This window comes from Nelumbo lutea, chromosome 2 (assembly GCF_056320005.1).
Source record: "Nelumbo lutea isolate HS-2025 chromosome 2, American lotus-T2T, whole genome shotgun sequence".
NCBI classification, from domain to species: Eukaryota; Viridiplantae; Streptophyta; class Magnoliopsida; order Proteales; family Nelumbonaceae; genus Nelumbo; species Nelumbo lutea.
Genome location: NC_142685.1, coordinates 13177355 through 13204717, shown reverse-complemented (window position 1 = coordinate 13204717; position 27363 = coordinate 13177355). Strand labels below are relative to the sequence as shown.

At 38.9% G+C, this 27363-nt stretch overlaps 2 protein-coding genes across 3 annotated transcripts in view; one reads left to right on the top strand and one right to left on the bottom strand.

The window, feature by feature from the left end:
* Positions 1-414: 414 nt before the first annotated feature.
* Positions 415-10948, bottom strand: LOC148868653 (sororin-like protein). 2 transcript variants are annotated; one of them, XM_088973953.1, is made up of 4 exons: positions 10438-10948; positions 9985-10126; positions 1143-1218; positions 415-734 (listed from the first exon to the last, which is right to left on the bottom strand). In XM_088973953.1, the coding sequence occupies exons 1-4, from the start codon at positions 10706-10708 to the stop codon at positions 597-599; spliced, it is 627 nt and encodes a 208-aa protein (XP_088830079.1). In that variant the 5' UTR covers positions 10709-10948; the 3' UTR covers positions 415-596. The 2 variants fall into 2 exon arrangements, with proteins under 2 accessions (XP_088830079.1, XP_088830080.1); XM_088973954.1 differs by lacking the exon at positions 1143-1218 and having other exon boundaries at positions 10438-10888.
* Positions 10949-11075: 127 nt separating this feature from the next.
* LOC148868652 (Pseudouridine synthase family protein) overlaps positions 11076-27363 on the top strand; it is a 31917-nt gene continuing 15629 nt past the window's right edge. Inside the window, exons 1-6 of the mRNA XM_088973952.1 lie at positions 11076-11432; positions 11522-11554; positions 12355-12467; positions 12788-12936; positions 14371-14515; positions 19041-19487. Coding sequence (XP_088830078.1) covers positions 11171-11432; positions 11522-11554; positions 12355-12467; positions 12788-12936; positions 14371-14515; positions 19041-19487 — 1149 coding nt within the window. The 5' untranslated portion in view covers positions 11076-11170. The remainder of the gene's footprint in view (positions 11433-11521; positions 11555-12354; positions 12468-12787; positions 12937-14370; positions 14516-19040; positions 19488-27363) is intronic.

Here is a 27363-nt window from a genome sequence, read left to right as displayed (position 1 = left end):
AAGTTAACAGAGGAAAGAGGTATTTTAACAGCTCGTCATCCCGCAAGGGTCGCAAGTCGCAACAACAAACTGTGGCTGTAATCAAATGCATGGTTTTGTTTTTGAAAACTAAGAAAATGTTACATAAGCAAAATCATCTGCCTCTAAAGAAAATTGTCCGTGTTCAACTGCCTGTATCGATTGAGAGAGCTCGTCAACAGTCAACAGCACAGGCTGCTGAACGTGGAGCTGTTACCAAAACTCAACCAATACAATTGGATAATTTAACTGCGGGAACTCAATTACAACTCCAGAAGAGTAAGCCATTTGGATCAGAAAATATGCATTACGTAATGATAGAGAGCTCACAGTTTCATCACTTTCTGATTAAACTCTTATTATAGTAATTTTGATTTTGATTAAAGAACATAGGCGTCAGGTAACTATGGCTCCCTGCATTGGTTAGAAGTTAGAACTACATTGGTCCAATATACATTGCGTAAACAGGCTCTTTTGGCAAGTTCCAAATTGCACTTTCTTTTAACCAAATCTTTACACCGACTATCTATCATACAACAAACCAAAAATATTAGCTATTTCCTAATTTGTCTCTTCGTCTATTCTGATTCGCTAGTTGTAACCTCCTCTGGCAGTTCAAACGCATCAACCTCTGCGAAGTATGCTCTTTGTTGGTCGATAAAATCTTGAGGTAAGGCATACTTGTTGCTACCTTTTCCAGGCACTGGAAAGCACTCCTGTAGAGAAAAATGGTAGGTTGAGAAGTTAATGTAAACGTGCCCTTATCAAAAGAAAAGTGTTTTGAATAAAAAATTATGAATGTAGAAAACCATATTACAAATTGGTACCTAAAGAACTGACACAAAAAAGCAATGACATTCAATAATCAAAACTGACACGTATTTTTCAGTTGATACCTAAAGAACTAACAAATCGGCAACTAAGCGAGTTAGTAAAAAAAAGGCTGCTTCAAAGTCCTAGTCTGAATACATTATATTAACATTGGAGACCTTAAAGAATGGGAAACTAATACTAATGAAAATAAAGCATAAGAGGCCCAAAGCAGCCAATGTCGAGTCTTATACCTTAAAATCCTTCCAGGAAAATCAGAATTTATGAGTAGATAGAGGGTTCAAACTTCAGACCTTTTTTCTTTTTGAACGAGGAACCGTGCATGTCTTAGAGAAGCCAAATTTCTTATGTTCTTCATTGGTTTTATCCCTATTTGAATAACAAAAGCAGACAGAAAATGTTAGATTATACATTAATGGTTAATAATATACCCTAAACATTTTCAGTATCTTAGAAATGATACTCTCATTAGAAGAAATTCAAGATCTTAAGGTAAGAAAAATATGAGAAAGAGAAGGGAAGGGGGTGAGATCAAAAGTTGCAGACACAAAGGAAAACAATTACCTTAAGGATAACAAAAGTCTGGAGAGAAGGGCATTCATGAAGAGGAATCAATCATTGAAAGCTGTTAGATTCTTTCTGCTCAAGGAAAAGCAAAAAGAATCTAACTCTATAGGCCGTGTCTCCAATAGATGTACTGACATAACACAGTTTTCATCATTGATTTTTTATGGGCTTTTATTTATTTATTTATTTATTTTGTGTATGCCCAGCATAAAAGCTAACAGCATATAGATAACCTATTGACGGCTACTTAAGGTAAAACACACTGATAATTCCTATATAGTAATTCAAGCAAGGATGCTAGAAAGCTTTGATTTCTTATTCTCTAGACGCTTGTTCTGGCTTTTCCTCTGCCAGTTAGGAATGGCAACCAGGTGGGTTCAGGGAGGGTTTTGTAAATTCTACACCCTATCTGCTTCCCTATACCTTCCAATCCATACTTTCCCTAAAACCCATAACAGGTTGGAGTTTAAAATCCAAACACTTCCTATACATGAAAATGCAAAATCCTCCCCAACTTTACCCTCTCTACATTTGAGGGTGGGGTGGGTTGGATTGGCAGGTCGGATCCAGAACCCACATCTAATTTCCTATTATTTTTTGTTATATATAAGCAATATACAAATTAAATAGCATGAACAAACATCAAAGTTTCCAATTATTTGATTAAAAGATATAAAAACGCAAACTATCAATTATCTTTACATACATTTCAAAATATTATTACACTCAATGCCAAATATATAAGTTCATATATGCCTTCTAACAATGAATTGGAGAGAGACCCATCTCCACCCCACCCCAAAATCTGTTTTCAAGCAAAAACCGCCCTGGATAGGGTAGAAATTGCATCTCTACTATGCTAAAACAGTTCTTGCAGAAAGCGAACATACAAGACAACACAATTTGTTTATATTATTTTCTATAAAACAAAGAAAAAAATCAGGTGGAAAGGATAAATACATGACTCCGTTTATACCCTAAGACCGCGTTTGTTTGCAGTGTAAATTGGTATCAATGTAAAATTCCACTGCTGGTTCATTTTTGTCAGCATTTGTTTTGCACTGTAAGTCAAGATTAATGTAAAACTCCACTTCTGGATCATATTCGTCGGCATTTGGATGGAGTGGAGTTTTACATTGTAAATCAATGTTACAATGGAGTTTTACATCAATAATCGACATAAATACTATATTGATAAAATCGATGTAATTACATCAATTATCACGTTTTTCAAAGCACAACGGTTCATATATTTTAAACTATCAGTGTTGAATTCCGTCGATAGACTTTTAAATCAATAGGGTATTACACCGCTTCCAAACGCAGCCTAAGTGATGACAAAACCGTGATATAAGCATTGCATCACTTAAAACAAGTGAGGCAAACTCCAGTTCCATTATGCAATTAAACAGGAGACATTCAGTTCAATTAGGAAGGATAATTTTGCTGAGTATACGGTTTAGAAAATATGCAAAAGCCATTTCTATCTTAATGATTAGCCTATTCAGAATTCAGAATGCGGCGAACACAGATCCTCAACTCACCAAACTAAAGAATAACAAATAAAGAAAATGGCAAATTTCTTGAAGTACCCTTATGGTTTAACTAATTGACTAACTATACCCCTATTGTTTACATATTGTCTTAAATTACCCTGAATTTTTCTGACAATTGACTAATCCTTCTTTGTCATTAACCGCGCCAACGGATATATGAAAAAGACTATTTTACCCTTCACTTTTCTTTAAATTTTCAAAAATACACCCATCTTCATCTACTATGTCGACATCCCTAGTGTCAACAATGTTATTCGACCAACCAAGACTGGTCACCCATCTTCATTGTTGACGAAACCAATGATCTGAAGCTCGATAGAAGTCATTCGCTTGAAGCAATCTGAAGCCAAAAAACAATTTCTCCCCATTTTCGCTCTTTGCCATTCACACCCATAAACATAATTTCTCCTCTCACTAGAGCGGAGAGACAGGAAGCCGACACTGCTGGAACTGCAGATCAGACAACAGTAATCTCAAATCTCTCACCAGATGGGAAAAGCATATCAGAAGAAACAGGAAGCCAAAACCTCCTGAACTGCCGGAACTGTAAATCGGACAATAGTAAGACTCCTCCAGTTATGGTCGGAACCACCGTAACTGTAGATCGGACAACATAAGACTCCTCCAGTTAGGGCCAGAACAGTAGATCTCTCAGATCTCTCTCCCTCTCCCTCTCGTTCTCTTCTCTGGAACCGTTGGAACTGCAGAGGTCAGATGCTATAGGGGAATCGCAGACTCGCAGTTACGGCCTTTCCCCCTCTTCCCTCTTCCCTCTCCCTCTTTGGTGCCATAGGGGAGCCGTTGGAACTGCAGAGTTTCAAGATAAAGAAGCGATGGCACAAAGATCACCGACGAAACTGCAAAAACAATTGCTAGTCAGGTCCATTCTTCTCTTGGTTTCTGATGTGTGGCTCACTGTGACACTAGCAAGTGCATTAGCCGTTCAAGTAATAAAGTAGTGAGTGAAGTATCGTTCCCACGAGGATTTAGGAAACAAGTATCCATACTAAATTGAGTACTTCTTATCTGATTAACAAATAAATCAAAACTTTAATGAAAGCTAAAAACCCTAAATTAAAATCTATCTAAATCATTGGTCCAATTGCCTTCAAATCAGGTTAGAAGAGTAAGCAGTAAATTTCAATATCAGAATTCAGCAATCTATCAATTTGGATCATTCGAATAAATCATAATTAAGCCTTGGTTTGGTGAAACCCCAATGTCATGAACAGCCTCTCTCAAGCGCATGTTCATCCTATGCATGAGTGACAATTCTTCTATCTCTAACAAGAATCTAATCCCCATGCATGCATTTCTTCAAACACTTCTAAGGCATCAATTCAAAACTGAATTGATCACCAACTGAATTGTGCAAGTTATCTCTAATCTTGCATCTAATTCGGTTCTTGAATAGTAGATCTGAATTCCTAGAGTCTCTCTCAAGCGCTCTAGGAATTCCAAGCTTTAGATCCATTCAGCCAATCTGAAAATTGCAGATCTGAATTATCTTTCAAACAATTCAGATCTTGCAATCTCAGATATGAGAATTCAGATCTGAGTTTTGAAGGTTAGTTGGCCGAATTAATATACAAAAACACCCTTATTCAAGAAACTCCAAGTATAATTCATGACCATTCGAATGAATAAAAAAGAATTAGATTGTTGAACTGAAATTTTACAAGCTGAAATACATCAAGGAAAAATGGAAGAAGGAGAAAGAAGAAAGAAAATATAACAAAGAAACAGAATTCAAATTAAAGGAGAATGAAACTACAATTGAGTTATTACAAATGATCTTTTAATCACAAACCCCCAATTTCGAACTCACCTTCTCTTCTAGCTTGCTTGTCTTGAACTTCCTTCAACCCTTTTTCTTCTTCTTCTTCTTCCTGGCGCCTAACCTTCTTCTCTCAAGGTGGCCGAACCTCTAAGAGTGGGAGAGCCTTCCTCTCAAGCAATTGAACACCTCTCCCCCCTCCTAGAGGCCTCATTATATAGTTTTTCAAGGGGGCTCTTGCCCCTTCTTGAAACATCTAGAATGGGGTGTATTACACCCCTTTCTTGAGCTTTCTAGAACTCTCTTGAATGCCTCCTAAGGGCTGCTATTTGGGCTGCACTTAGGCTCTCTCTTAGCACATGATAGTTATACATTGAACTGCTCTTTTGGGCTGAGAATGAGCCTTCCTTGTTGGGCCGAATTCTACTCTTAGCTAGGCTTTCTTTTCTTGGGTTTTCTCAAGGAATCCACTTGCTCTTCTTGGGCCGAAGTGCTCTCTCTTACTTCCATAACCGGGCTGGGCTGAATTTGGTCTTTTTGAACCTTATTTTTTTGCCTTTTTTCCTTCATTTTCTTGGATTAATTACCCCTAAAACTTATTCTTAGCATTAAGCTAAATTATGGCAAAAATTAATAAAACCGGCATAAAAATCCATGCTACAGTCCTAAAAAATTATAGATTAATTGTAGGTTCATCAAATACCTCCACGCTTAAGCTTTTGCTTGTCATCAAGCAAAGACATCAGTTATAAACTGAACATTCCCCCCTTCTGTTCTCACCATTTATCTGGTGACCTTTTTAAGATAGAAATGCATTGAGTAATCGGGGAACTTTTGTAAGTGTTCAACTCTTATTCTTGTAAATTACCATTTAAGATATGTATAAGATCCAAGGAAAGGAGAATATGAATTTCATCATAGTCTAGCATTCACTCCTAATTCATATATAAATCAGCTCCTTAATTGTCAAGGTTAATAATCAAATTTCACTAAGTTTCACATCTGTAACTAAATCTTAATGAGAGTTCAACTTTAGAGTGCCCCTTTTGAACCTCAGCTATCACCACAATTTCTTAATTCTAGGGGTGAGTGCATCTTATACTTCATCTCACCCTTTTCTTCTATTTTTTTTCGGTGTGAGTGCATTTTATGCTCCATCTCACACACTTTTCTCTCTCTTTTTCTCTTTTTTATTTTTATTTTTATTTTTTGCTGTGAGTGCATCTTATGCTCCATCTCACACTGGTCACTTGCTTGAGGTAAGTAAATAGGACTCATGTTCTTAGCTGCTAGTTTTACTATTCAGTTCAAAATAGCGGAGTCAATTTGGGCTTTTGTCATTCTTTGCAATTATTGAACCTCAAGAATCAACACTTCAGATGTGCGCTAGCTTTCTTGACCATTAACAATGAAATCAAGGGCTTCCATACACATGAGGGAAGTTAGGGCTAATCATGCTGAAAGGCATATTCAACTCTCCTTTTCTCATGCATATATCAAACTGGGTTATTCACAAGAATAAAAACTTAACAAGTACATCAGTCTCCCTCAACTTATTGAATTCCTTCTTAAAAATCATCAAATAAATAGTAATGAACTTGAGGAGTTCCAGTCTTTTTTTGGTTATGTCATTGCCTGCATATGTGTGTTGAGGTGAATGAGGTGCATGGTTTCAGCCCCCATACCCTAGCCTCGGGCTCACTCCCCCACACTTAAGATGAACATTGTCCTCAATGTTCCTAGTGTTAGGGGATCACAATAAAACCAACAAGAGAAATACCAAGTAAAAAAAAGGGTAAAGAGGATTTCTTGAAGATTAATTTCCAGATATGCAAGAGTTCTTTTGGTGGGAGCCTCTTCTGCTAGAATTTATTTGCAACAGAGATCAGAAGCTTTGTTCTAAATAAAAATAATTTAAACCAAATAATAAAAAAGACTACTATTCACAATTCAAAAGAATGTAAGTAATCCTAATCTACCATCTATACAAGAAAAATTTACAAAGCCAAGTAATTAATAAGACAAATCAAAGTCATTTGCTTCACTCTTTTCTCTCTCTCTCTCTTTTTTTAAACAAAAAAAACATAACTCCATTACTGAAACCAGCATTCAAGTGTGAAGTAGATCATTAATGAAAAAGAAAACTAGCTAAATTAGCAATAGATATTATTACACACTATTCTAGACTAAATAGAAATAACATATCTAACATCTACTGTAATCAGATCTAAAATCAATTACTGAATATAGTATCTTTAGGCTGCTTTTCAGGCTCTTAATAGAATCAAACATGAAGTCTTAGCTTTTGAGAACAGTCTTACAAAAAAAACCTAACATCAATAAGTCTGAATTATGATGCAATTAGGTTTGAAATAAGTCCAAACTCAAGAGTTTAAGATTTCTTATTTCAAGTCCCAACTTATATGTCTTGTATGCCTCAACAAAGTGCAGATGCATGAAATTAGATCTGCAAACTTACCTACTGAGAACAGTCACCTTTGGATCTGAGTTCAGATCTGAAATTACAGTAGTCATTTATACTGAAATCAGTGGTTATTAGCATTCAAATAACCATTGATTTTAGATCATAAATGATTTTGATTATTAAAAAGGGAATCCAAACCAACAATCTTATTTACATTCCTTAATTATAGCATTTGAATTCAAATGCAATTTATTTGAATTCAAATATGCAATTAACAAACCATAAAAATTGGAGTCTGAATTGAATATACTTATTGGAACTATTGCACATCACCATTTACATCTACTATACTGTAGGCTGCTATTCAGAGCTGAATTGTCAATGTGCCTTCAGAGGATTTAAATTGGGCTACAACCAGACCTAAGCTAGGTTTGGATTCAGGTTTGTAAGTTATGCAAGTATATGGCTTCATAATCTTGAAGACTTCTGTGACTTGAAATCAGGTCTGCAATGCATACAACCTGTAAATTCAGCCCACAGTTAGTTCAGCCCATGTTTTGTTTCAGATCTCATATCAACCCCTATCAATCCATATCAGCCTAAATTTGTCTAGCTCAAATATATTAAGCTGTTCAGTCCACAAATTTACAGAAACCTGAAATCAGGTCTGCACTGTTTGGCATTGTTACTGCTACAATTTAGCAGTGTTGCAGAACAGAACTGAGTCCAATTTCAGATCAGATCTCAAAGCAATCAGAGCTGGCCATCTAAACTTTGATTTTACTAATGGACATCCAAGACTATGTGCAAGAGGTTTAAAGCAGAAACCTAAAATCATAATGGCTCAAATTAAGTAGTTGCAGAAACTTGAAATCAGGTCTGCTAACTGTATACTATAAGCAGCCCTGAATGCTAGTATATTAAAATATAAAATATGAAGCTCTTTTTGGACCTTTCAGGCCTTACAAACATCAATCCTAATCTAATCAATTCAGATCGGGTGCAAGAGATTTAAAAGATAACAAAACATCAAGTTCAAGACAAGCAAGCTAGAAGAGAAGGTGAGTTCGAAATTGGGGGTTTATGATTCAAAGATCATTTGTAATAATTCAATTGTAGTTTCATTCTCCTTTAATTTGAATTCTGTTTCTTTGTTATATTTTCTTTCTTCTTTCTCCTTCTTCCATTCTTCCTTGATGTATTTCAGCTTGTAAAATTTCAGTTCAGCAATCTAATTCTTTTTTATTCATTCGAATGGTCATGAATTGTACTTGGAGTTTCTTGAATAAGGGTGTTTTTGTATATTAATTCGGCCAACTAACCTTCAAAACTCAGATCTGAATTCTTATATCTGAGATTGCAAGATCTGAATTGCTTGAAAGAGAATTCAGATCTGTAATTTTCAGATTGGCCGAATGGATCTAAAGCTTGGAATTCCTAGAGCGCTTGAGAGAGACTCTAGGAATTCAGATCTACTATTCAAGAACCGAATTGGATGCAAAATTAGAGATAACTTACACAATTCAGTTGGTGATCAATTCAGTTTTGAATTGATGCCTTAGAAGTGTTTGAAGAAATGCATGCATAGGGATTAGATTCTTGTTAGAGATAGAAGAATTGTCACTTATGCATAGGATGAACATGCGCTTGAGAGAGGCTGTTCATGACATTGGGGTTTCACCAAACCAAGGCTTAATTATGATTTATTCGAATGATCCAAATTGATAGATTGCTGAATTCTGATATTGAAATTTACTGCTTACTCTTCTAACCTGATTTGAAGGAAATTGGACCAATGATTTAGATAGATTTTAATTTAGGATTTTTAGCTTTCATTAAAGTTTTGATTTATTTGTTAATCAGATAAGAAATACTCAATTTAGTATGGATACTTGTTTCCTAAATCCTCGTGGGAACGATACTTCGCTCACTACTTTATTACTTGAACGGCTAGTGCATTTGCCAATCAGGTCCATTCTTCTCTTGGTTTCCAACGAAACTCACACTCAAACAACTGTCTCTACCACCTCTGCACTGATTTGTAAGACTCATCCAGTCAACTTTCACTTTCTCCTTGAACCCAGGAAGGTCAGCTTTGAATACATGGGCTTTTGGGGTCCCCTTCCAATCGATGCAAGCATTGGCTAATGCTGCTGCCTCAATTGGGAATTGAGGTGTGGTAAGCGCAGAGGTGAAAGGAAAATCCTGAAAAGGATCCCAAATGTCTAGAGAGAAGGGATAAAAAACATTGCTTCGTTGGCCACCAAAGATGCTTGGGATGATCAACATCTTTGCTCCTAGGATTTCGTTTGAAATGGATAAAGAAGTAAGAGAGAACTGAAACGCTTGCTAGCTACGTGTAGAAGCCTTTGAGTTTGAGAATGCTGGAATAATGAGGAAGAAAGCCTCTAGACGAGACTGAGGCTGAGACCCGGAGATGGAGATGGAGAGGTTTTTGGGATGGTATTTTAGGAATAGAGGTTAAAGGGTAATTTTAGGAATGGAGGTGGAAAGGGTATTTTAAGAATTTTTGATAAATATATCAGTCACGTGATGTTACATAGTTACTTGATGCTAACGGTGAATTAGTTAATTGTCACAAACAATAGGGGTAGCATTAGACATTATGTATACGTATAAGGTAGTTTAAGAAATTTACCTAAAGAAAATAAAAATAAAGAAAACTAATAATTTTGTTTTAAAGCAAGCAAAAACAGAATACAACCATGCCCAAACGAGCCATCGGAGAGATGTGAAGAACGTGGTTAGATGGGCAATTGGGCATACAGGAGAGACGGAGATGGACATACCCAATGCGCGTGATCCTTCGCACAGGAGGGCAACTGGATGCTTTTCCCACTGCAACCGCCTTTCCTTCATTCTTTCTTTTCTCCTCACTCCGTGTTCGACTATAGACTTTAAGAATTGCGGAATTATTACCATGTATAGCTTCTACAAAGACCAAACCAAAGATCCGTGGACTTCAGAATTCAAAACCTCTTGTAGTCTTGTTGCAATTAAAACATAAATAATCCACGATTTGGTTGAGAAAACCAGCAAATGATTCACTAAACGACGTCAAAACCCTAGAAATTGCACGTAAACGAATGAGCATTAATACTAATTTTGGGGAGCAAGAGGGCCAACTTACGGGCCAAGGGTTCCATATTCTAGATCAGAATAACAACTAATCAACTTGAACTGAAGTCAAATCCGAGCAAGAAATCTGAAGAAGAACGGGAAGAAGATATTGCGAAAATTACCAGAACTAACAGATCTTGTTTGTTGAGGAGGAGGAGTAGAAGGTGAAATTGAAATTCCAGGGTTTTCGGCGGCATTGGATCCGGTGCTGGTATCATACTTGAGGGAATTGTTGTCGGCTGCTTTTGTAGAGCGAGAGTGCTTTCTGGGTTTAGCGTGAGAATGTGAGGAGATCCGAGAGCTGACGGTGTTGGTGCAGTCGGAAAGGGGTTTCCTCTTCTTCACCCTTCTCTCATCTTCCATGACTTCCCTCCCATTCACCATTCTGCTCATACGAAGTTGAGTGAAGCTTCCAAGCTTGTCCAAGAGGCTAACTTATATCTATAATTCCATCTCAGAGAAGGATAGATGGCGGGAAGCTTGTTGAGATAAGGACGGGTGATATTAACCGTCAGAGGTCGAGGGCTTGTCAGTTTCCACAGACGATGAGATCTCCATCTCACTCGATCGTTCGTTCCTTTCAAGTTTCAAATGGACGAAGAAATTTTATTATGATTTCGACCTTATCGTGACAAATGTATGGTCGCATCGTGAGCGCTTAGATATTTTTTCTATTTCTTCTGATTCGTTATTCATTTGATACTGAATTCCTACCCGACCTATCAAACGGATATTATTGACCCGGTTTACTGAATTGCCAAAAAGGGACAATTTGCCCGCTCCGCCGCTCGGGTCTTCTTTATCCATACTTAACTGTAAACTGTCTTGGGAGGGGTTTGTCTTTGCAATGTTTCCATGGCCGTCTCTTCTCTTCGGCTACCGCTCTCGCCGTGGATAAGGAAGCCGAGCTCAAGTCTCCTGCTATCGAAGCCTAAGTCCTTGAGGATTTTTTGTTGTTATTTTTGTTCTTCTTCTTTCTCGATCTCTTCCCAAACCCTACCATCGTCTTCGGAGCAGCCGGTCGAGGCTGTCGGACCGGCTGCCGGACATAAATGGGAGCCCTTTCGGAAGAAAAAAGTCGTAATGCGTGTCGGATATGTTGGAACCGACTACAGGGGTAAGCCTTTGAAGTTTGTTGATGAAAGAAAGAAGATATGATATGCTTAGTTTACTTTGCCTCTGATTTCTTATCTGATTATTTTACAGGTTTGCAAATGCAACGAGATAGCTCATTATCGAGTAAGCTTCTGGACCCCTCCCCGAAATAAATAAATAAATAAATCCTAGTCTCTTTACTTATTCTGATTTTTTTTTTTTGCTTTTTTACTTCTGATACATGTGAACCTCACATTAGGTTTCCATTTCATTTTCTAACTAAGGAAAACCCCTGAAACTAAGGCTATGTTTGGTTTGAAGGAAAATGTACGGAAAGGAAGGGAAAGGTAAGGAAACCTTTACAACCCTTGTATTGATTTCCCTGTCTTTCCCCTCCTTTCCCTACTTTTTCCTTCAAACCAAACATAGCCTTAGTTTCCCATGATTCTGTATTAAGAAAATCTTTGAGTGGAAACCTTTTGGTTGTGACGCTTGCATTCTGAATTTAGATTTTATTCTTTGTATGTGTTTTTAATCTTTATGCTTCTCAACTGGTTGACTAACCAAACGCACTTTATATCTTGAATAAAAGCTCTTACCATAGAAAAATGCGCCAAATATGGATTCAAGACCTTTACAGAATTGAGTCTGAAGCTTCATTGGCCCCCTTTTCTTAACTAATTGAAATACATTCACCATTAATAGATATTTATAATTCTGGCGTTACAAGAGAGGTAAGGCAATGTTGAGACTATGATTCTGCCGTGTCAATTTTTATAACAAATGAATGATCTTTATTCATCAGTTCTTTTGATGAAGACCCTTCTTTTCTTTGCTTGTTTATTGTTTCTTTAGTCAACAAATGTATCAGTTGCACCACACATTTCATCAGCCTAGCTACCGTTGATGGGGTTTTGATAAAGCATTACAATCTTGCCATGTAGCCATTGAAGCAGAATTGGAAACTGCCATCTTTAGAGCTGGTGGAATTCGAGATAGTAATTTTGGAAATCTGCATAAGATTGGGTGGGCAAGAAGTAGCAGAACCGATAAAGGAGTAAGTATATTTATGATGCGTCCCTCCTCCCTATAATTGCAATAGAGAGAAAACAAACAATCGTGCATATACAAGTTGTGATCTTATAATGTTTTCTTGTTCCAACTGGCTTCTCATCTGGAATCATCTCCTCTATGAGACTCTACACTTATCATTAATATTTCCCCTCCTTTCCACTTTAAAACTCTTAATTTATCCCTAATTGCTTGTATATTCAGCAATTCCATTGCTCAGTATACCCATTTTTGTACTTTTTTGCCTACTTCGTAACATGTGGTGTTCTAATTAATTTGCAATTGTTTCTCTGATTGGTTTTCTAGGTCCATTCCTTGTCAACTATGATATCTTTGAAAATGGAGATCCCAGAAAATGCATGGAAAGATGACCCCAATGGCATTGCTCTTGCAAACTATGTTAACTCTAATCTTCCCACTAATGTCAAAGTTTTCAGCATTTTACCTTCCCAAAGGTGAGAAAAGGAAACTCCTCTTCCTTTTTCTATTAAATTCTTACTTCTACTTTTCTTTTAATAAATTGATTTCTGTTGTTGATCAAAAAAGAAAAATCTTTGGACTTCTAGCCAATAGTAAATTAGATGTAGTCTACTAATGAAGGGTAAAAAGGCACAGAGTTAGACCCTGTTTCTTTTTCAGTAAATGGAGGGGAGGGGTTGGTCAACATGAAAGTGGTTCCCAGTGACCAACAATCTCTTGTTTGCCTTTCAGTAAGTTGTGAATCTCACAGTAAATTGCTTTTCCTTGGGATCACTTAACTGGCTAAGTGATACCCATCTCCTAGGTGGGCAAGTAACTTTCCCACCTGGGGGAAAGTTGCCAAAACATTATGGGACAAAATTACCCCATCTAATAATTGCATTTTATTGGTAAAAATGGTCAAAAGAACAGTTACCTGGGAAACACTTTTGATCAAAGAACATGGGTAAATGCACTTACCTGGGTAAGTCTTTACCCAGGTAAATGGCTTACCAGAAAATGAACAGGGCCTTGGTGTCAATGTTTCAAAGGTTATAATGATAGATGAGTAACTGCAATTATTCCTCAAATGATTGATCGAAAAATTATTCCTGAAATGATCTAAATGGGCTTTTAAGGCATGAGCTCTAAACAAACAGGGGGAAGTTGGGGGAATTAATATATTGGTATATCCTTGAAATGATTTGAAGCACATCTTCTGCAGCCTTTGCAATATGATCACTCTGAGATTCCTAGCAATCACACCAAAATATCATTAGTTGACTGTAACAGTGCTTACACATATATTTAATTTCACACATGTAGGTCACGATAGTTAACTGGATGTAGTAACTGAACTTCCCCTGCTTAAAAAAAAGGTGAGAAATGAACTTGAACAACTCCTAGCTTACTGGCTGGATGACAATTAAAAATAAATCATTACTCATCAATTTCTAATGGCCAGATTGCACAGTAAATTTATTAAAATGCAAAGATACCCCTGAAATCTCCAAAAATAACATGATGACCTAACCAGTCCGCACAACTCTCAGCCATGTCAAAGCATAATTGATTGACCTTCTTCCTTCTAGTATATGTCCTTAAAGGCTTAGGACCCCCATTTCTCATTATACACTTCATAAATACATACAAATAGGGTAGACAGAAGTCCTGTCTTCTCAAGAAGATCCTGTGTTGAGAAGAAGTGGATAGACTTGCAATAAAACTCTCTACCCTTGCAACTATTCCAATATATGTGTGGCCAAGGACTGCTCTCTCCAAATACTATTCTATTCAATGGTCCTAAAACCAAATTATACAATAAAGGCATGATTTGGTTATTATATTTCTAAAAGCATATTTTTGTATAGTTATCGACCAGGGTTCCCATTTTCTAAAAGCATTTTTTTTAACATTTTCTCTCTTATTAGGAGCTTTGATGCTAGAAGGGAATGTAATGTACGGATGTACTCTTACTTACTTCCAGCTGAAATTATTGGGATCAAGGGTGGCCTCAGCCCAGCAGAGGTGGATCAGCATTTGTTAGAGTTCAATGATATATTGAAGGCTTTTGAGGTATGAGCTTTCTAATGCTTTTCTTTTCCTTTTTTGGTCATCAAACTGGTCCAATGAAGGCAAAATAATGCAACCAGGACCATGAGACTAAAAAAGTTTATATCCATAGACCCCATCTTATGAGCTTCCCAACATAGTTTTCAAGGAGCTAGGTCAAGGATGGGCAACAGTAGATGCCTTGTTAGTTGCTACAGGTGACTGTCTGCCTGTCTAGCATCACCTAGGTGATTTTTTACATTAAAAGTCAATTGCTCTGGTATTAAATAATGTAGGACCATCTATTTTGGTACCAGTTATTGTAAGACTGATATGATCCAAGATTGGATTGGTGGAAAATTTGAGGAAAAACTGAAAGGGAACTTATATTTTAGAATGGTCTAGGTCTAAGGCTTGGATTTGTGGAGCTAGGGGCAGATCCATGGAATGGATGAGGGTTTACCTAGGATTATAGGACTCTTTGATAATATCATAAAAACTATTGTGGGACTAATTTTTTGCAATATGCAGAAATACCTAGAGAAAGGAAAGAGGAAAAAAATTAAATATATTGAGATTGTAATCATAGTTGTCAAGGCAACGCCTAGGCAGGCGCCTAGGCAACAAGGCACCCTTGGAGGCTCGCCTCGCCTAATCACCTTGCAGTTTTCTCTAGTGTGTTATAAAAAAACTTTTATATTCTTAAATTTTGAGGTTATAATTATAAAATACATTTTTAAACTAAAATATTCATTTTCTGTGTTTATATACTAATTTCTTTTTATTATTCTCTTATTTGTTAGGGTTTAGTCAACACAAACATTGCTAAATGCTGTGTTAAACCCTCAAAGACTTCAAAACCAGAACCAATAAGGAAGAACATAAAATGTTGTCTAGTCAACTCATTTTCTTCTTTTTCTTTACTAATTTTGTGTGTTTATATACTAATTTCTTCTTCTTCTTCTTCCACCTTTTCTTTTCTTCTTTTCCTATAACAGAAATAGGGGTTCAACCCCTATATTTTTTTTTTATTTTCTTTTCTTTCTTCTTTTTCTTCTCATGAATATGTTGATTTTCTATACTTCAACATGAAGCTTATACTTTTCTTATGAAAACTATGGATATTAAGGAAATATGATTATGAAACCTAGGGAACGACCCTTGGATACATGTTTTTACTTAAAAAAAACCTTCGCCTAGGTGACGCCTAGGCGAAAAGGCACCTCATCAAACTCTTGTCGCCTAGCCTCGCCTTGGCGCCTTGAAAACTATGATTGTAATTTGATTAGAAAAAAAAGAAAAGCTTAGAACTGACCCGCCATAGGGGTTTCTTTGAGGGAAGGTATCCACCAGATGGATACCTCTCTATTCTTAATCTTGCCTTCAATCCTCATCATCTAAGGACCCATAAGCGCCTGCAAACAGATTTATAGAACTTCCTCTGGTCTGATTTCATTGAAACATTCCTCAATCTCATCAAACTCTTCTGTTTGCAATAGAAACAACTGTTGTTGCTTACATTTATGTTCGGGTGCAAATTTCTTGTTGCAATTGTATCAGAGCCCACACTTGCAATGAAATTGCATCTCAAACCAACTATGCTTGTGAAGAGGTCTAGTAGTTCTATTGCCATTTGTTTTAGTGAAATTGGATTCAGGACAAGATGGTGGTGGTGTTTTAAGAATAGGATGTAGTCCCTTGTTGACTCTTCTCAATTGATTCAATCTGTCTTCATAGGGTCAAGCTAGGCTAGCAGCTGCCGTGATAGTAATAGGTTGCATAGATTTTATCTTTAAGTGTATATCTTCTCTCAGCCCACCTACAAAGCAGCCAACTAAGGCTCTTTTAGGCCAGCCATACTCGAGAAGCTAGCTTCTGAAATTCATTTTGTTAATCCCTTGTAGTTCCAATTTATTGCTTCTCAAATTCATTTTGTTAATCCCTTAAAGCTCCAGTTTGTTGAAGTTTAGACAAGGATTCATAAAAATTCTTACATCCAGAAGGGCCAAATCTGGTAGACTGGCACATAAGGCCTCTGTGAAGTCCGGCCATGTCAGGTGTAGGGCTGTCAATGGGTCGGGTCTGACCCAGTGGACCCAAACTGATTGGGCCGGTACTGGTTCCAAGATCTGGTACCGATGGGTTGGTTCCAGTTCCTAATCTATTGTCGTAATCATTATCGGTTTGGAACTGGTCCTACCCAGTCCTGAACTGACTCAGTCCGAACCTGAGCCATATATAATATTTTCTGAAGTTTCATTATAACCGGATCCATTGGATCCGACCCTATTATCCCAAGAAACAATCGGTTCAGTTCTCGGTCTAAAACTACAGACCTAATAGGATCTGGTTTGGTTCCGGTTCCTTAATATTTCTTCTTGGGTCGGTTCCAGTTCTACCCAGGCCCAACCCATTGACAGCCGTAGTAAGGTGAGGGTGGGATCGTCTATACCACTGATACCACATAATCGCCTCCACTTCCATGTGAACCAAAGCCACAGACACTTTCTGGTGTCCAGGGACCTCATTGAATTCAAAAATTCATTCAGCTTGAAAGATCCAGGAGATCAGATCATCACCTAAAAATGGTGGGAAATCGAGCTTGGCTGTTTGAGGCTTTTTCCTTCACTATCTCGATTACTTGCTTAAATCAGTCATTGACACTATGTGGCCACTGTTGACAGGGTATCCCTAATCTCTTTAAGATCACCAACAAATTTGTGCAATTCTAGCTCAATCTTTTCAATTCTCTCCTCCATCATCACAAATCTCATTACTGGCATCCTCTGTTCTAGATCAAAGCTTTGATACCAAAATTGATGGGATACTGGCATACTGCCCAATGCAATGGTTTCTTCAAGGGAACCCTTGCCTCTTGAAAGAATTCAGGGAAGAGAAGAGAAAAGGAATTTGAGAGGGAAAGCTTCAAACTAGCCATCTCTTATTCAAACTTCTATTTAAAGGATTGTTACATCAGCAGGCACGTGTTAGAGCATGTGAGAGTCTGTGGTCATGAGCTTTGACCAATGTCAGGTCATCTTGGGCTAAAGCTAATTGTGGATTGGGTCTTATCCATAGTTGTCAAGGTGACACCTAGGCGACAAGGCGCCCTTGGAGTCGCCTCGTCCAATCGCCAAGCAGTTTTCTATCGTGTGTTAGATAAAATTTTATATTCTTAATTTTTTGAGGTTATAATTTTAAAATAGACATTTTTAAACTAAAATATTCATTGTGTGTTTATATACTAATTTCTTTTTATTATTTTCTTATTTGTTAGGGTTTGATCAACACAAACATTGCTAAATGCTGTATCAAACCCTCAAAGATTTCAAAACCTGAACCACCTCTTAGTCTTAGTCCACAATTTATCCCTTTCCAATGAAAACCTCCACAACCACCTCCCCTGTAGAGCCATATTCCTTTTCTTGAAATTACCAATCCCAAGACCTCCTAGTTTTTTACACCTAGTGACCACCTCCCAACTCATCCTATGATCTCTCTTCTCCTCTCCAGGCTCCCACAGAAAGTTCCTTATTAATTTTTCCAAAAGATTGGAAACCTTTGAGGGGATCTTTAACACTGAAAGATAGTACTATACAGGCAGTCCATTGACTTGTCGTCTGAGGATTCTTGGAACTGGGAGTTTAGTGTGGATGGTAGTTTCTCGTTTAGCTCTTTCGCGGAGGTTCTAAATGAAGTTATGCATCCAAAAATTCCAAATGTGAAGATTTGGAACCCTTCTATGCCTTCAAAAGTCAATGCATTGGTTTGGGCTGCATCTCTCAATAGATGCCTTATGAAAGACTCCCTGGTTAGAAAGGGGTGTTCAGATTCAGGACCAGCTGTGTGGAGAAATGGAGGATGGAAAGCACCCATTCATTCACTGTTCGGTTATAGCTGCAATATGGAATCACTTTTTATCAGGGGTGGGGCTGCAATGGTGTATGCCTTATTCAGTTCTGGACAAGATATGGAGTTGGAAGCTGAAGGGTGGTTCAAAATTGGCAAATTGCATTTGGAGTGTCATGCCTGCAGTCATCTTATGCACAGTCTGGATGGAAAGAAACAGAAGGATCATTCAAAATAAGGCCTCTAATGGCCTAGGCTCCTTTGTACTGGTTCTTATTTTAATAAATTACCTTACCTTTTCAAAAAAAAAAAAAGATGGTTACCTAGGTGGCGGCGGCGAAGGACATTCAGGCTTCAGTCCTCTGTTCTTATTTTAATAATTTTTAACAGATCTTTGCATAGAGCGGTGACATTTCCGATTACTCATTCTGTAATTTTTGTTTTTCATTTTTTTGTTTTGAGGTAAGAATGCATTGTATCAATCGAATTTGAATAGAATCGAATATTCGATTTTCTAATCCAATTCGAATTCAGTTTTTATTTTTAAATATCTGTCGAAATTCGAATCGAATTCAAATCATCATACCTCTAATCGAAATCGAATTTGAATATTGAATGATCCGCTTCGAATTCAATTCATTTACACCCCTAGTTATAATCTGTGCTAGTCTCACCTTAACCCTTGTGCATTTGTTTGCAGGGTGAACATCCTTTCCATAATTATACTGCAAGATCCAAGTACAGAAAACGGCTTACTGGGAAAAACTACATTGATAGAAGGGCACAGACAACTAACAAATCATCATTATTGTCTGAGTCTGAGGAAAGTGATCGATCTGAAGATGAATCTGAAAAAAGTGGGTCCGATGTAGCAGCTACAGTAGATAGTGTTGGCAGTGATCTGAATTCTTCATACTCCTGTGGCTTTGATATGCAAACAAATGAACAGGATGGAAATGACTTGAAGAATCAAGATTCCCTTTTAACAGTACGTGCCAGATGGTTACACATGCCTGATGAGACAGACAGACTTAGTGCATCCCATTTTAGAAAGATTTTTCTCTGTTCCTGTGGGAAGCTGAAAAAGTCACTGGATATAGACTACATTGAAGTCACTATCCATGGCGAGTCCTTCATGTTGCATCAAGTAAGTGAAATGAAAATTCTTGTAATTATGAAGAAAAATGTGTCTCTTTGCTTCCTTCTATCCAGTTCTTGGACTATTATCTCATTGAAATAGAATCAATGGAATTTAGGAACAGAAGAGTTTCACTGGTGTCCATTGTGGTGACAAGATGCAACCACCATTCAGTTATATGTAACATAGTAGAAAATCAGCTGCTATTTTATTTTATTGAAAATTCTTAATGGAACCATCATTGTTTGATTTACCTATCAGAAATTGTCATGCATATAGAATCTTTTTTTACTATTCCTACTGATTTGGACCTTTTGTATCAGCCATGTTCTTTTTTTATCAGTAAACATGTATTTTATTAAAATTCAGATTGTAAGCAGTTTATACAACTTGGTGATGGGACTGTTGATCCCCTTTAATCACTCTATTCTATCCCTCATTACAGTGCAGCCCAAAATAATTGTTGTCTCAATGCCCCCTGTTTCGCTAAACCATCAGCTAGCCCATTTGCACTTCTTCGGATCCATTTAAATTCAGCCTCAACCTCCTTTGCAATCTTCTCCACTTCCCTAATCACATGTTTAAATGTCCATGGGGTATGGCTGCTGTTTGCTGCCCATGAAATTACTACTTTTGAGTCCCCTTCCACTTCAACATGCCTGCATCCTAGTTGTTTGGCTAGCTTTAACCCTTGTAGCAATGCCAATAGTTCAACCTTCAGCGAGTTTCTAGTGCCAATTGGTCCTGAGAACATACCCAATATCCTCCTTTCAAAGTTTCTTAGTACTCCCCCTATTCCTGAGATGCCCAGAGTTCCAAAGGAGCACCCATCAAAATTCAGCTTTACTTTATTGCCTTCTGGTGGTTTCCACTCCAGCCTTACTTTATCTCTTACTCTCGAAGACTGTGCTACTTCGGACCATGTTCTTAGAATGTCAGTGACTGAGAAGACTTGGAAGCTATCCAAGGGTTTTACCCAATGGGTTGCTTTCACCTTGATACTATCAATCATTTCCTCTATTGTTCTACCTTTTTCCAAGAAAATTTTGTTGTTCCTCTCTTCCCATATTACCCAGCAAATTGCTGCCTTTGTTGCTCTCCACATTACCATCCTTCTTTTCTTTCGCTGTCTCAAGAATTCATGATTAAAGAGTCCTACCATATCTTGAGGGGGAACCCACTTGCAACTAAAGAGAGTACAAAAGAATTCCCAAATTCAATGCACAAAAGAACCGGATATCATTAAATGAGAAAGGGTCTCACCACTTTCCTTACATAATGAACACACATGAGGAGAGGCAAATATATGGCCTTTATTTTCTACAGCATATCACAAGTGTTTACCTTACCAAGGAATATTTCCTAGTAAAAGGCTTGGATCTTTGGGGGAATAGGCTTGCACCAAATTTCTTTCATAGGGAAAACCCCACCTAGAAAGTTGGGGGAAGCAAGTACTTTGAAGAAAGATGACCAAGAAAAGAGGCCGTCTAGAGAGCCTACCCAAATTCTAGAGTCTTCCAATGAAGGGTCCAAGTGGATTTGCCATAGGAGGCCCAACAATCGGATTAAAACTCATACTTATTTTTCCTTAGTCCCCTTCTAAAGCCCAAATTCCAATTCACACTGTTTGGACATAGTGTTCCCAACAAGGATATAGCTTCCCCCTCGAGGTTAGATAATGCAAAGAGATCAAGAAATTGGTCTTTTAGTGGGGTTTCCCCTACCCATATATCTTCCCAAAACAAAATGTTATTACCTTGTCCCACATCTAACCAGATGGAATTGAGGAAAGTAGGGTAGATTTCATGAATTGCTTTCCAAGGAGAAGCTGAAGAACTGTGAGGGGAAACTTTTGCATCCTAACCATTTCCAACCACCCCATTAATGCTCTCAATCACTTTGTTCCATAATCCGTCGCCCTCAAAGGGAAACCCCCAAAGCCACTTACCTGGTAGAGCTGTGTTCCTTAAAAGGATGTTCCCAATTCCTAAACCCCATTGTTCCTTAGGTTTGCTAACCTGCTCCCACTTGATCAAGTGGCCCTTCCTTTCCTCCCTTGGGTCCCAAAGGAAATCTCGCAGATACTTCTCTAAGCACCTTGCTACCTTAGAAGGGATTCTAAAGGTTGAAAAGAAATAGGTGGGGAGGTTTGCCAGAGTGGCTCTAATCAAGGTTATTCTTCCACCCAAAGAAATATAATTCCTCTTCCGACTCCCTGATGATATGAATATCTGAAATTTCAATACCTTAATTTATAAAGCTCCAAAACAAGGGTCTTATTCTGGCCACATGCAATAGGGTCTAAGCTGAAATCTGCCTCTTGAGTAGAGTTTGCAACTGCCAATGATCCAGTAACTGAGGTGGTCACTCAGAGCGGCTCCAGAAAAATGGAGGTGTGGGATCAAATTCATGGAACTGCAGGGTTTATAATATATATAGTGTTGGGGGGGAGGGTAACCCTCCCCCAGATCCTGGTGAAGGTGGGATTCTATCCCAACTCTCCACTACAACCAGCCAGAAAACCTTACCAGTAAACTATCTGTGACCTTCAAAACATGGTTAGGTTTTCCACCCAGAAAAGGGGCTTAATAAATTTTAACTCAAAGTCGTGTTGTTTCCTGGTTGGAGTTAATAAGTTATGTCCTTATCTTTCCATTGGTAAGTTACATCTTTTAGTCATAAATCAAATCTAATTTAGTTTCCTAACTCAAACGGAAACACAAAGGTTGTTTAATGTAGAGAACACTAAAGTGGGCCCCACAGCTACGGTCCCATTGTGTTCGTAGGGTAGAAGATATTCTAATCTGCCTAGGGTTAGCTATTGGTCATTTAGTTGTTTCAGTTATTTATTTCAGTCTTTGTTTTACTCTATTTGTTAAAGTGGCGGCGGCAGAACATGAAGCTTCTGCTCCTCCTTTCAACCCTTGTGTTCTACTGCTTCTTCTCCCTCTTTCTCTTCTCTCCTCTTTCTTTCTGCTTATCTTCGATCCTGAGATTCATTAGGGTTCAAGACTGATAACAGTCCTGAACTTCTAGTTGGTATCAGAGCCAAGTTCTCTCATGTGAGTCTAGTCCAGTCGACCACATGAGAACCATCTAAGGCTGGAAGACTGAGAAAGCAGAGTTCGTTGATTGGTTCTTGGAGATCTCCAGAGGATTAGCAGCTGTTTGAAGAAGTATCACAGTTGTAGCAAGTTGGTGATCAGGAAGAATCAGAGAAGGCTAGGGTTCGGGTAACCTTGGTAGGCAGCGAACTGCATTCTACTGTAAGTTTTTTACTTTCTGAGAGAAGTAACATCAGAAAAGATAGGTTGGACCTATCCAGTAAGGGTGGCCGAACTACTCTAGGGTTTTATCTCTCTATTCTCTAGGGTTTTATCCTATCCCTACGGCAAACCCTAGTATTAGGCCGAAACTTGTGATCTTATTCCTGCGGCTAACCCTAGAATTCTCCTCAACATTGATCAGTTTTAGGGTTTCATATTAACCCTAATACAAACCTTATCCGTAAGGCTCTTAGGACTGATTAAAACCTCGAATTGGCTTCAGAATATCAGATTGCCCTTCAAACTGTGTTTCAGTCTTCTTTTGGGGTTTCAAACACTTTTGAAGGGGTGAAAACAGTTCGGACTGTTGCTGTTGTGTGTGGTTATTGATTTCAGATCAGTCTTATATATATTTCATGCACATCTGTCGTGAGTACAGATTGGTTCTCCACTGATTTTGTGACTGTTGTTGGGACTTCTAGTGCTGGTTTTGACTGTAGTAACCATAATCTTTGATACTTCTGGTTCTTGACTGAAATGGAGCTTAAGAATCAGACAGAAGGCAGTTTTGGGAACAGTAGTTATGGTGGTGGTTCTGAGACAGGTTTTCAGATTACAACCGTAGTTTGATGGATCAAACTACTTGGAATGGACCCAATCAGCCATGATGGCTATTGGGGGAAGGGGCAAAGTAGGATATCTCTTAGGAGATGTAGCAGAACCTTCCAAGGGAAACCCTACGTATACCAAGTGGGTCCAAGAAAACTACTTGGTTATGACATGGCTCTGTAATTCAATGCAGCCCCATATCGGCCGAAATTACTTATGGGCAAAGACAGCCAAGGAAATATGGAATGTGATGAAAGAGACTTACTCCCAACCCCTTAATGTTGCCAGAGCATATGAGTTGAAATGTGAGGTGAATGTCCTTAAACAAGGAGAGAAACCGGTGTCGGTCTATTTCTCTAACTTGCGGTCCCTGTGGCATGAGATTGATCACTTAGAGACTCTTGAGTGGGAGAGTCCCAAAGATGCTCAGATACATAGAAAGCACATTGAGACAAACAGAGTGTTTGAGTTTCCGGCAGGACTGAATTCAGAATATGATATTGTGAGGCAGCAGATCTTGACCAGAGATAGTGTGACCCTCTCTTAGGCATACTCCTTAGTGCACAGTGAAGAGACCAGGAGGAAAGTCATGATGCAACCTCAGCCGCTTACACCTGCCTTGGTAGCTGTCAAACCCAAAACAAATGGTGATTCAGAGAGGGATAGAAAGAAGGAAGATAAAAGGGATGTGGTGTGTGAGCATTGCAAGAAACCTAAACACACAAAAGAAACATGTTGGAAGCTGCATCCACATTTGGTCCTGGCAAAGTTGAGAAATAAAAGGAGTAATGCTCATGTGGCTACGACTACTGATTCAGCATCCTCATCTGGCACAAGAGGCACATCATTAGAGACCTTAGCTGCAGTTCGGGCAGCTCTAATACAATTGGAAAAGGAAGTTGGCAGTTCAACTCAGTTACCGCAGTCATCATCAGCTCCAGCTACATCAGCCTTTGCACACTCAGGTACTCGAGCCTCAGCCTACCATGCCTCCGCTCCAGGTACTACTGAACCGTGTTGGGTAATAGATTCAGGTGCATCTGACCATATGACCAGCTTGCCCTCTCTGTTTACTACTTATCACTTATCTTCTGGTAGGGATAAAGTATCTATAGCTGATGGCTCTCTTGTCCCTATTTCTGGCAAAGGTGACATCAAACTGTCAGATACTATATCCTTGTCCTCTGTCTTGCATGTTCCTAAACTGGATACTAACCTCCTTTCCGTCAGTAGCATTACCAAACATCTGAACTGGTCAGTAACTTTCTTTCCTGACCGATGTGTTTTTCAGGACATGGAGACGAAGAAGGTGATTGGGACTGGCTGTGAGACAAATGGGATCTATCTGCTCGGGGAGAGTTCTCGTCGGGAAGAGTCAGTGGATAAGAAGTTACTTGTTTCTCAAGTTGTGAGTCCGGTTATGTTGTGGCATAACCGATTGGGTCATTTATCTTTTCGGTCCTTGAAGAGTCTGTTTCCTACTTTGTTTGAGTCTGTTGAGTCATCTCAGTTGAAATGTGAAAGTTGTGAGTTGGCTAAACATTGTAGAAACTCTTATTCATTGAGTAATAAAAGGAGTAATAGTTCTTTTGATATTGTGCATACTGATGTTTGGGGGCCATATCACATTCCTTCTATGGGGCTGTACAGGTATTTTTTGCTATTTGTTGATGACCACACCCGTTTTTCATGGGTTTATCTTATGCGATCACGAGATGAGGTGCCTGTCCTAACCCAAAACTTCCACCAAATGATCCTAACACAATTTGATGCTAGGATAAAAGTACTTAGATCTGATAATGCAAAGGAATACTTTGCCAAGCCATTGGCATCGTACCTCCTTAATCATGGGGTTATCCACGAGAGCACGTGTCCTCATACACCTCAGCAGAATGGGGTTGCAGAGAGGAAGAATAGGCACATCTTGGAGGTGGCTAGAAGTATTATGTTTACCTCCAATGTCCCTATTCGCTTCTGGGGTGATGCTATCCTTACGGCGGTATATCTTATTAATCGGATTCCTTCTTGGGTTCTTGATATGAAACCTCCTTTTTCCCTTCTATACCCCAATGAGGAGTTGTTCACTATTCCCCTCAAAACATTTGGTTGTACCTGTTTTGTTCAGCTTCTTGGTCCCAATCACTCCAAGTTTCAACCCAAGGCCTCCAAATGCATCTTTCTTGGTTATGCACAAACTCAAAAGGGTTATTGTTGTTATGATCCTATCTCAGGGAAGAAGTTTGTATCCATGGATGTCACTTTCTTTGAGGAGACACCCTACTATTCTCAGGTCTCTCCTCAGGGGGAGAGTAGTGAGCGTGGAGATTTGGGTCTTTTTCTTCAGGGGGAGGAGGAGTGTAGTGAGGACAGGATTAATACCTTTGGGGTTGTTCCCTTACCTATTCCAGTTGATGATGAGGGCTGTAGTAGCGAGGGTGGTCAAAGGGATCGGGAGTTGAGAGTCTATCATAGGCGATGCAGGCAGATTGATCCTGGTCATCAGCAGTCCCAGCCAGCTACAATCTCTTCTGCGGCTCCAAGTCCAGATATTACAGTCCCAGGACCCACAGAGACTCCTTCCATTGTTGCTACCTCACCCTCTACAGATGACCTTGACCTTCTCATTGCCCTCCGTAAAGGAAAACGGCATTGCACCACATTTACAACCCACTGCATCTCCCAGTTTTTGCCCTATGATCGCCTATCTCCCTCCTACAGGTCCTATCTCACCTCTGTTGTTGATGTCCCTATTCCGAGAACAGTGCAAGAAGCCCTATCAGTCCCGGAGTGGAGAGGTGCAATGCAAGTTGAAATGGATGCCCTGTTGAAAAATAATACATGGGAGCTAGTTGACTTGCCCAAAGGAAAGAAACCAGTTGGATGCAGGTGGGTATTTACTGTGAAGCATAATGCGGATGGTTCCATTGAGAGGTACAAAGCTCGGCTAGTTGCAAAGGGGTTCACTCAAACTTACGGTATAGATTACTTGGAGACATTTGCCCCGGTAGCCAAGATGACCACCATTCGGGTTCTATTATCTCTTGCAGCAAGCTACACTTGGCCTTTGTACCAAATGGATGTTAAGAATGCTTTCCTGAACGGGGACTTGCAGGAAGAGGTCTACATGCAGTTGCCTCCTGGATTCTATGATACAGAGGCAGGTAAGAAAGTTTGTCGGCTCAATAAGGCTTTGTATGGTTTGAAGCAGTCACCTAGAGCTTGGTTCGACAGATTCAGACTAGCCCTTGGGAAGTTCGGTTATGTACAGGCCCAGTCAGATCATACATTATTCATCAAGAGGGTGGAGTCGTCACTGACACTACTTGCAGTTTATGTTGATGATATTGTGGTCACAGGAAACGACAACCATGAGATTGAGTCCCTCAAACAGTTTCTTCATCAAGAGTTTGAGGTGAAAGATCTGGGTACACTACGGTATTTTTTGGGTATTGAGGTTGCTAGATCTAAGCAGGGGATCTTTGTCTCTCAGAGGAAATATGTGTTAGATCTCTTGGCTAAAACTGGAAAGCTAGGTGTCAAACCTGCAGATACACCTATTGAACAGAACCATAGGATTAATGCAGAGAGTGGGGAGCTGCTTGAAGACAAAGTTATGTTCCAGCGGTTAGTGGGAAAGCTCCTATATCTATGCCTTACCCGACCAGACATCAGTTATGCCGTTAGTGTTATCAGTCAGTACATGCATTCTCCTAGAACCACACACCTTCTAGCAGCAGAAAGAATACTAGCATATTTGAAGAGATGCTCGGGTAGAGGTATACTGTTCAAGAACAATGACCACATGAAGGTGGAAGTCTATACAGATGCCGATTGGGCTGGGAGTGTTGATGACAGAAGGTCTACCTCTGGATATTGTGCTCTTGTGGGAGGTAACCTGGTTTCTTGGCGGAGTAAGAAACAAAGTGTTGTCTCTCGATCCAATGCTGAAGCTGAGTATAGGTCAATGGCTAATGGAGTGGCTGAAATTCTTTGGCTGAGATCACTACTTG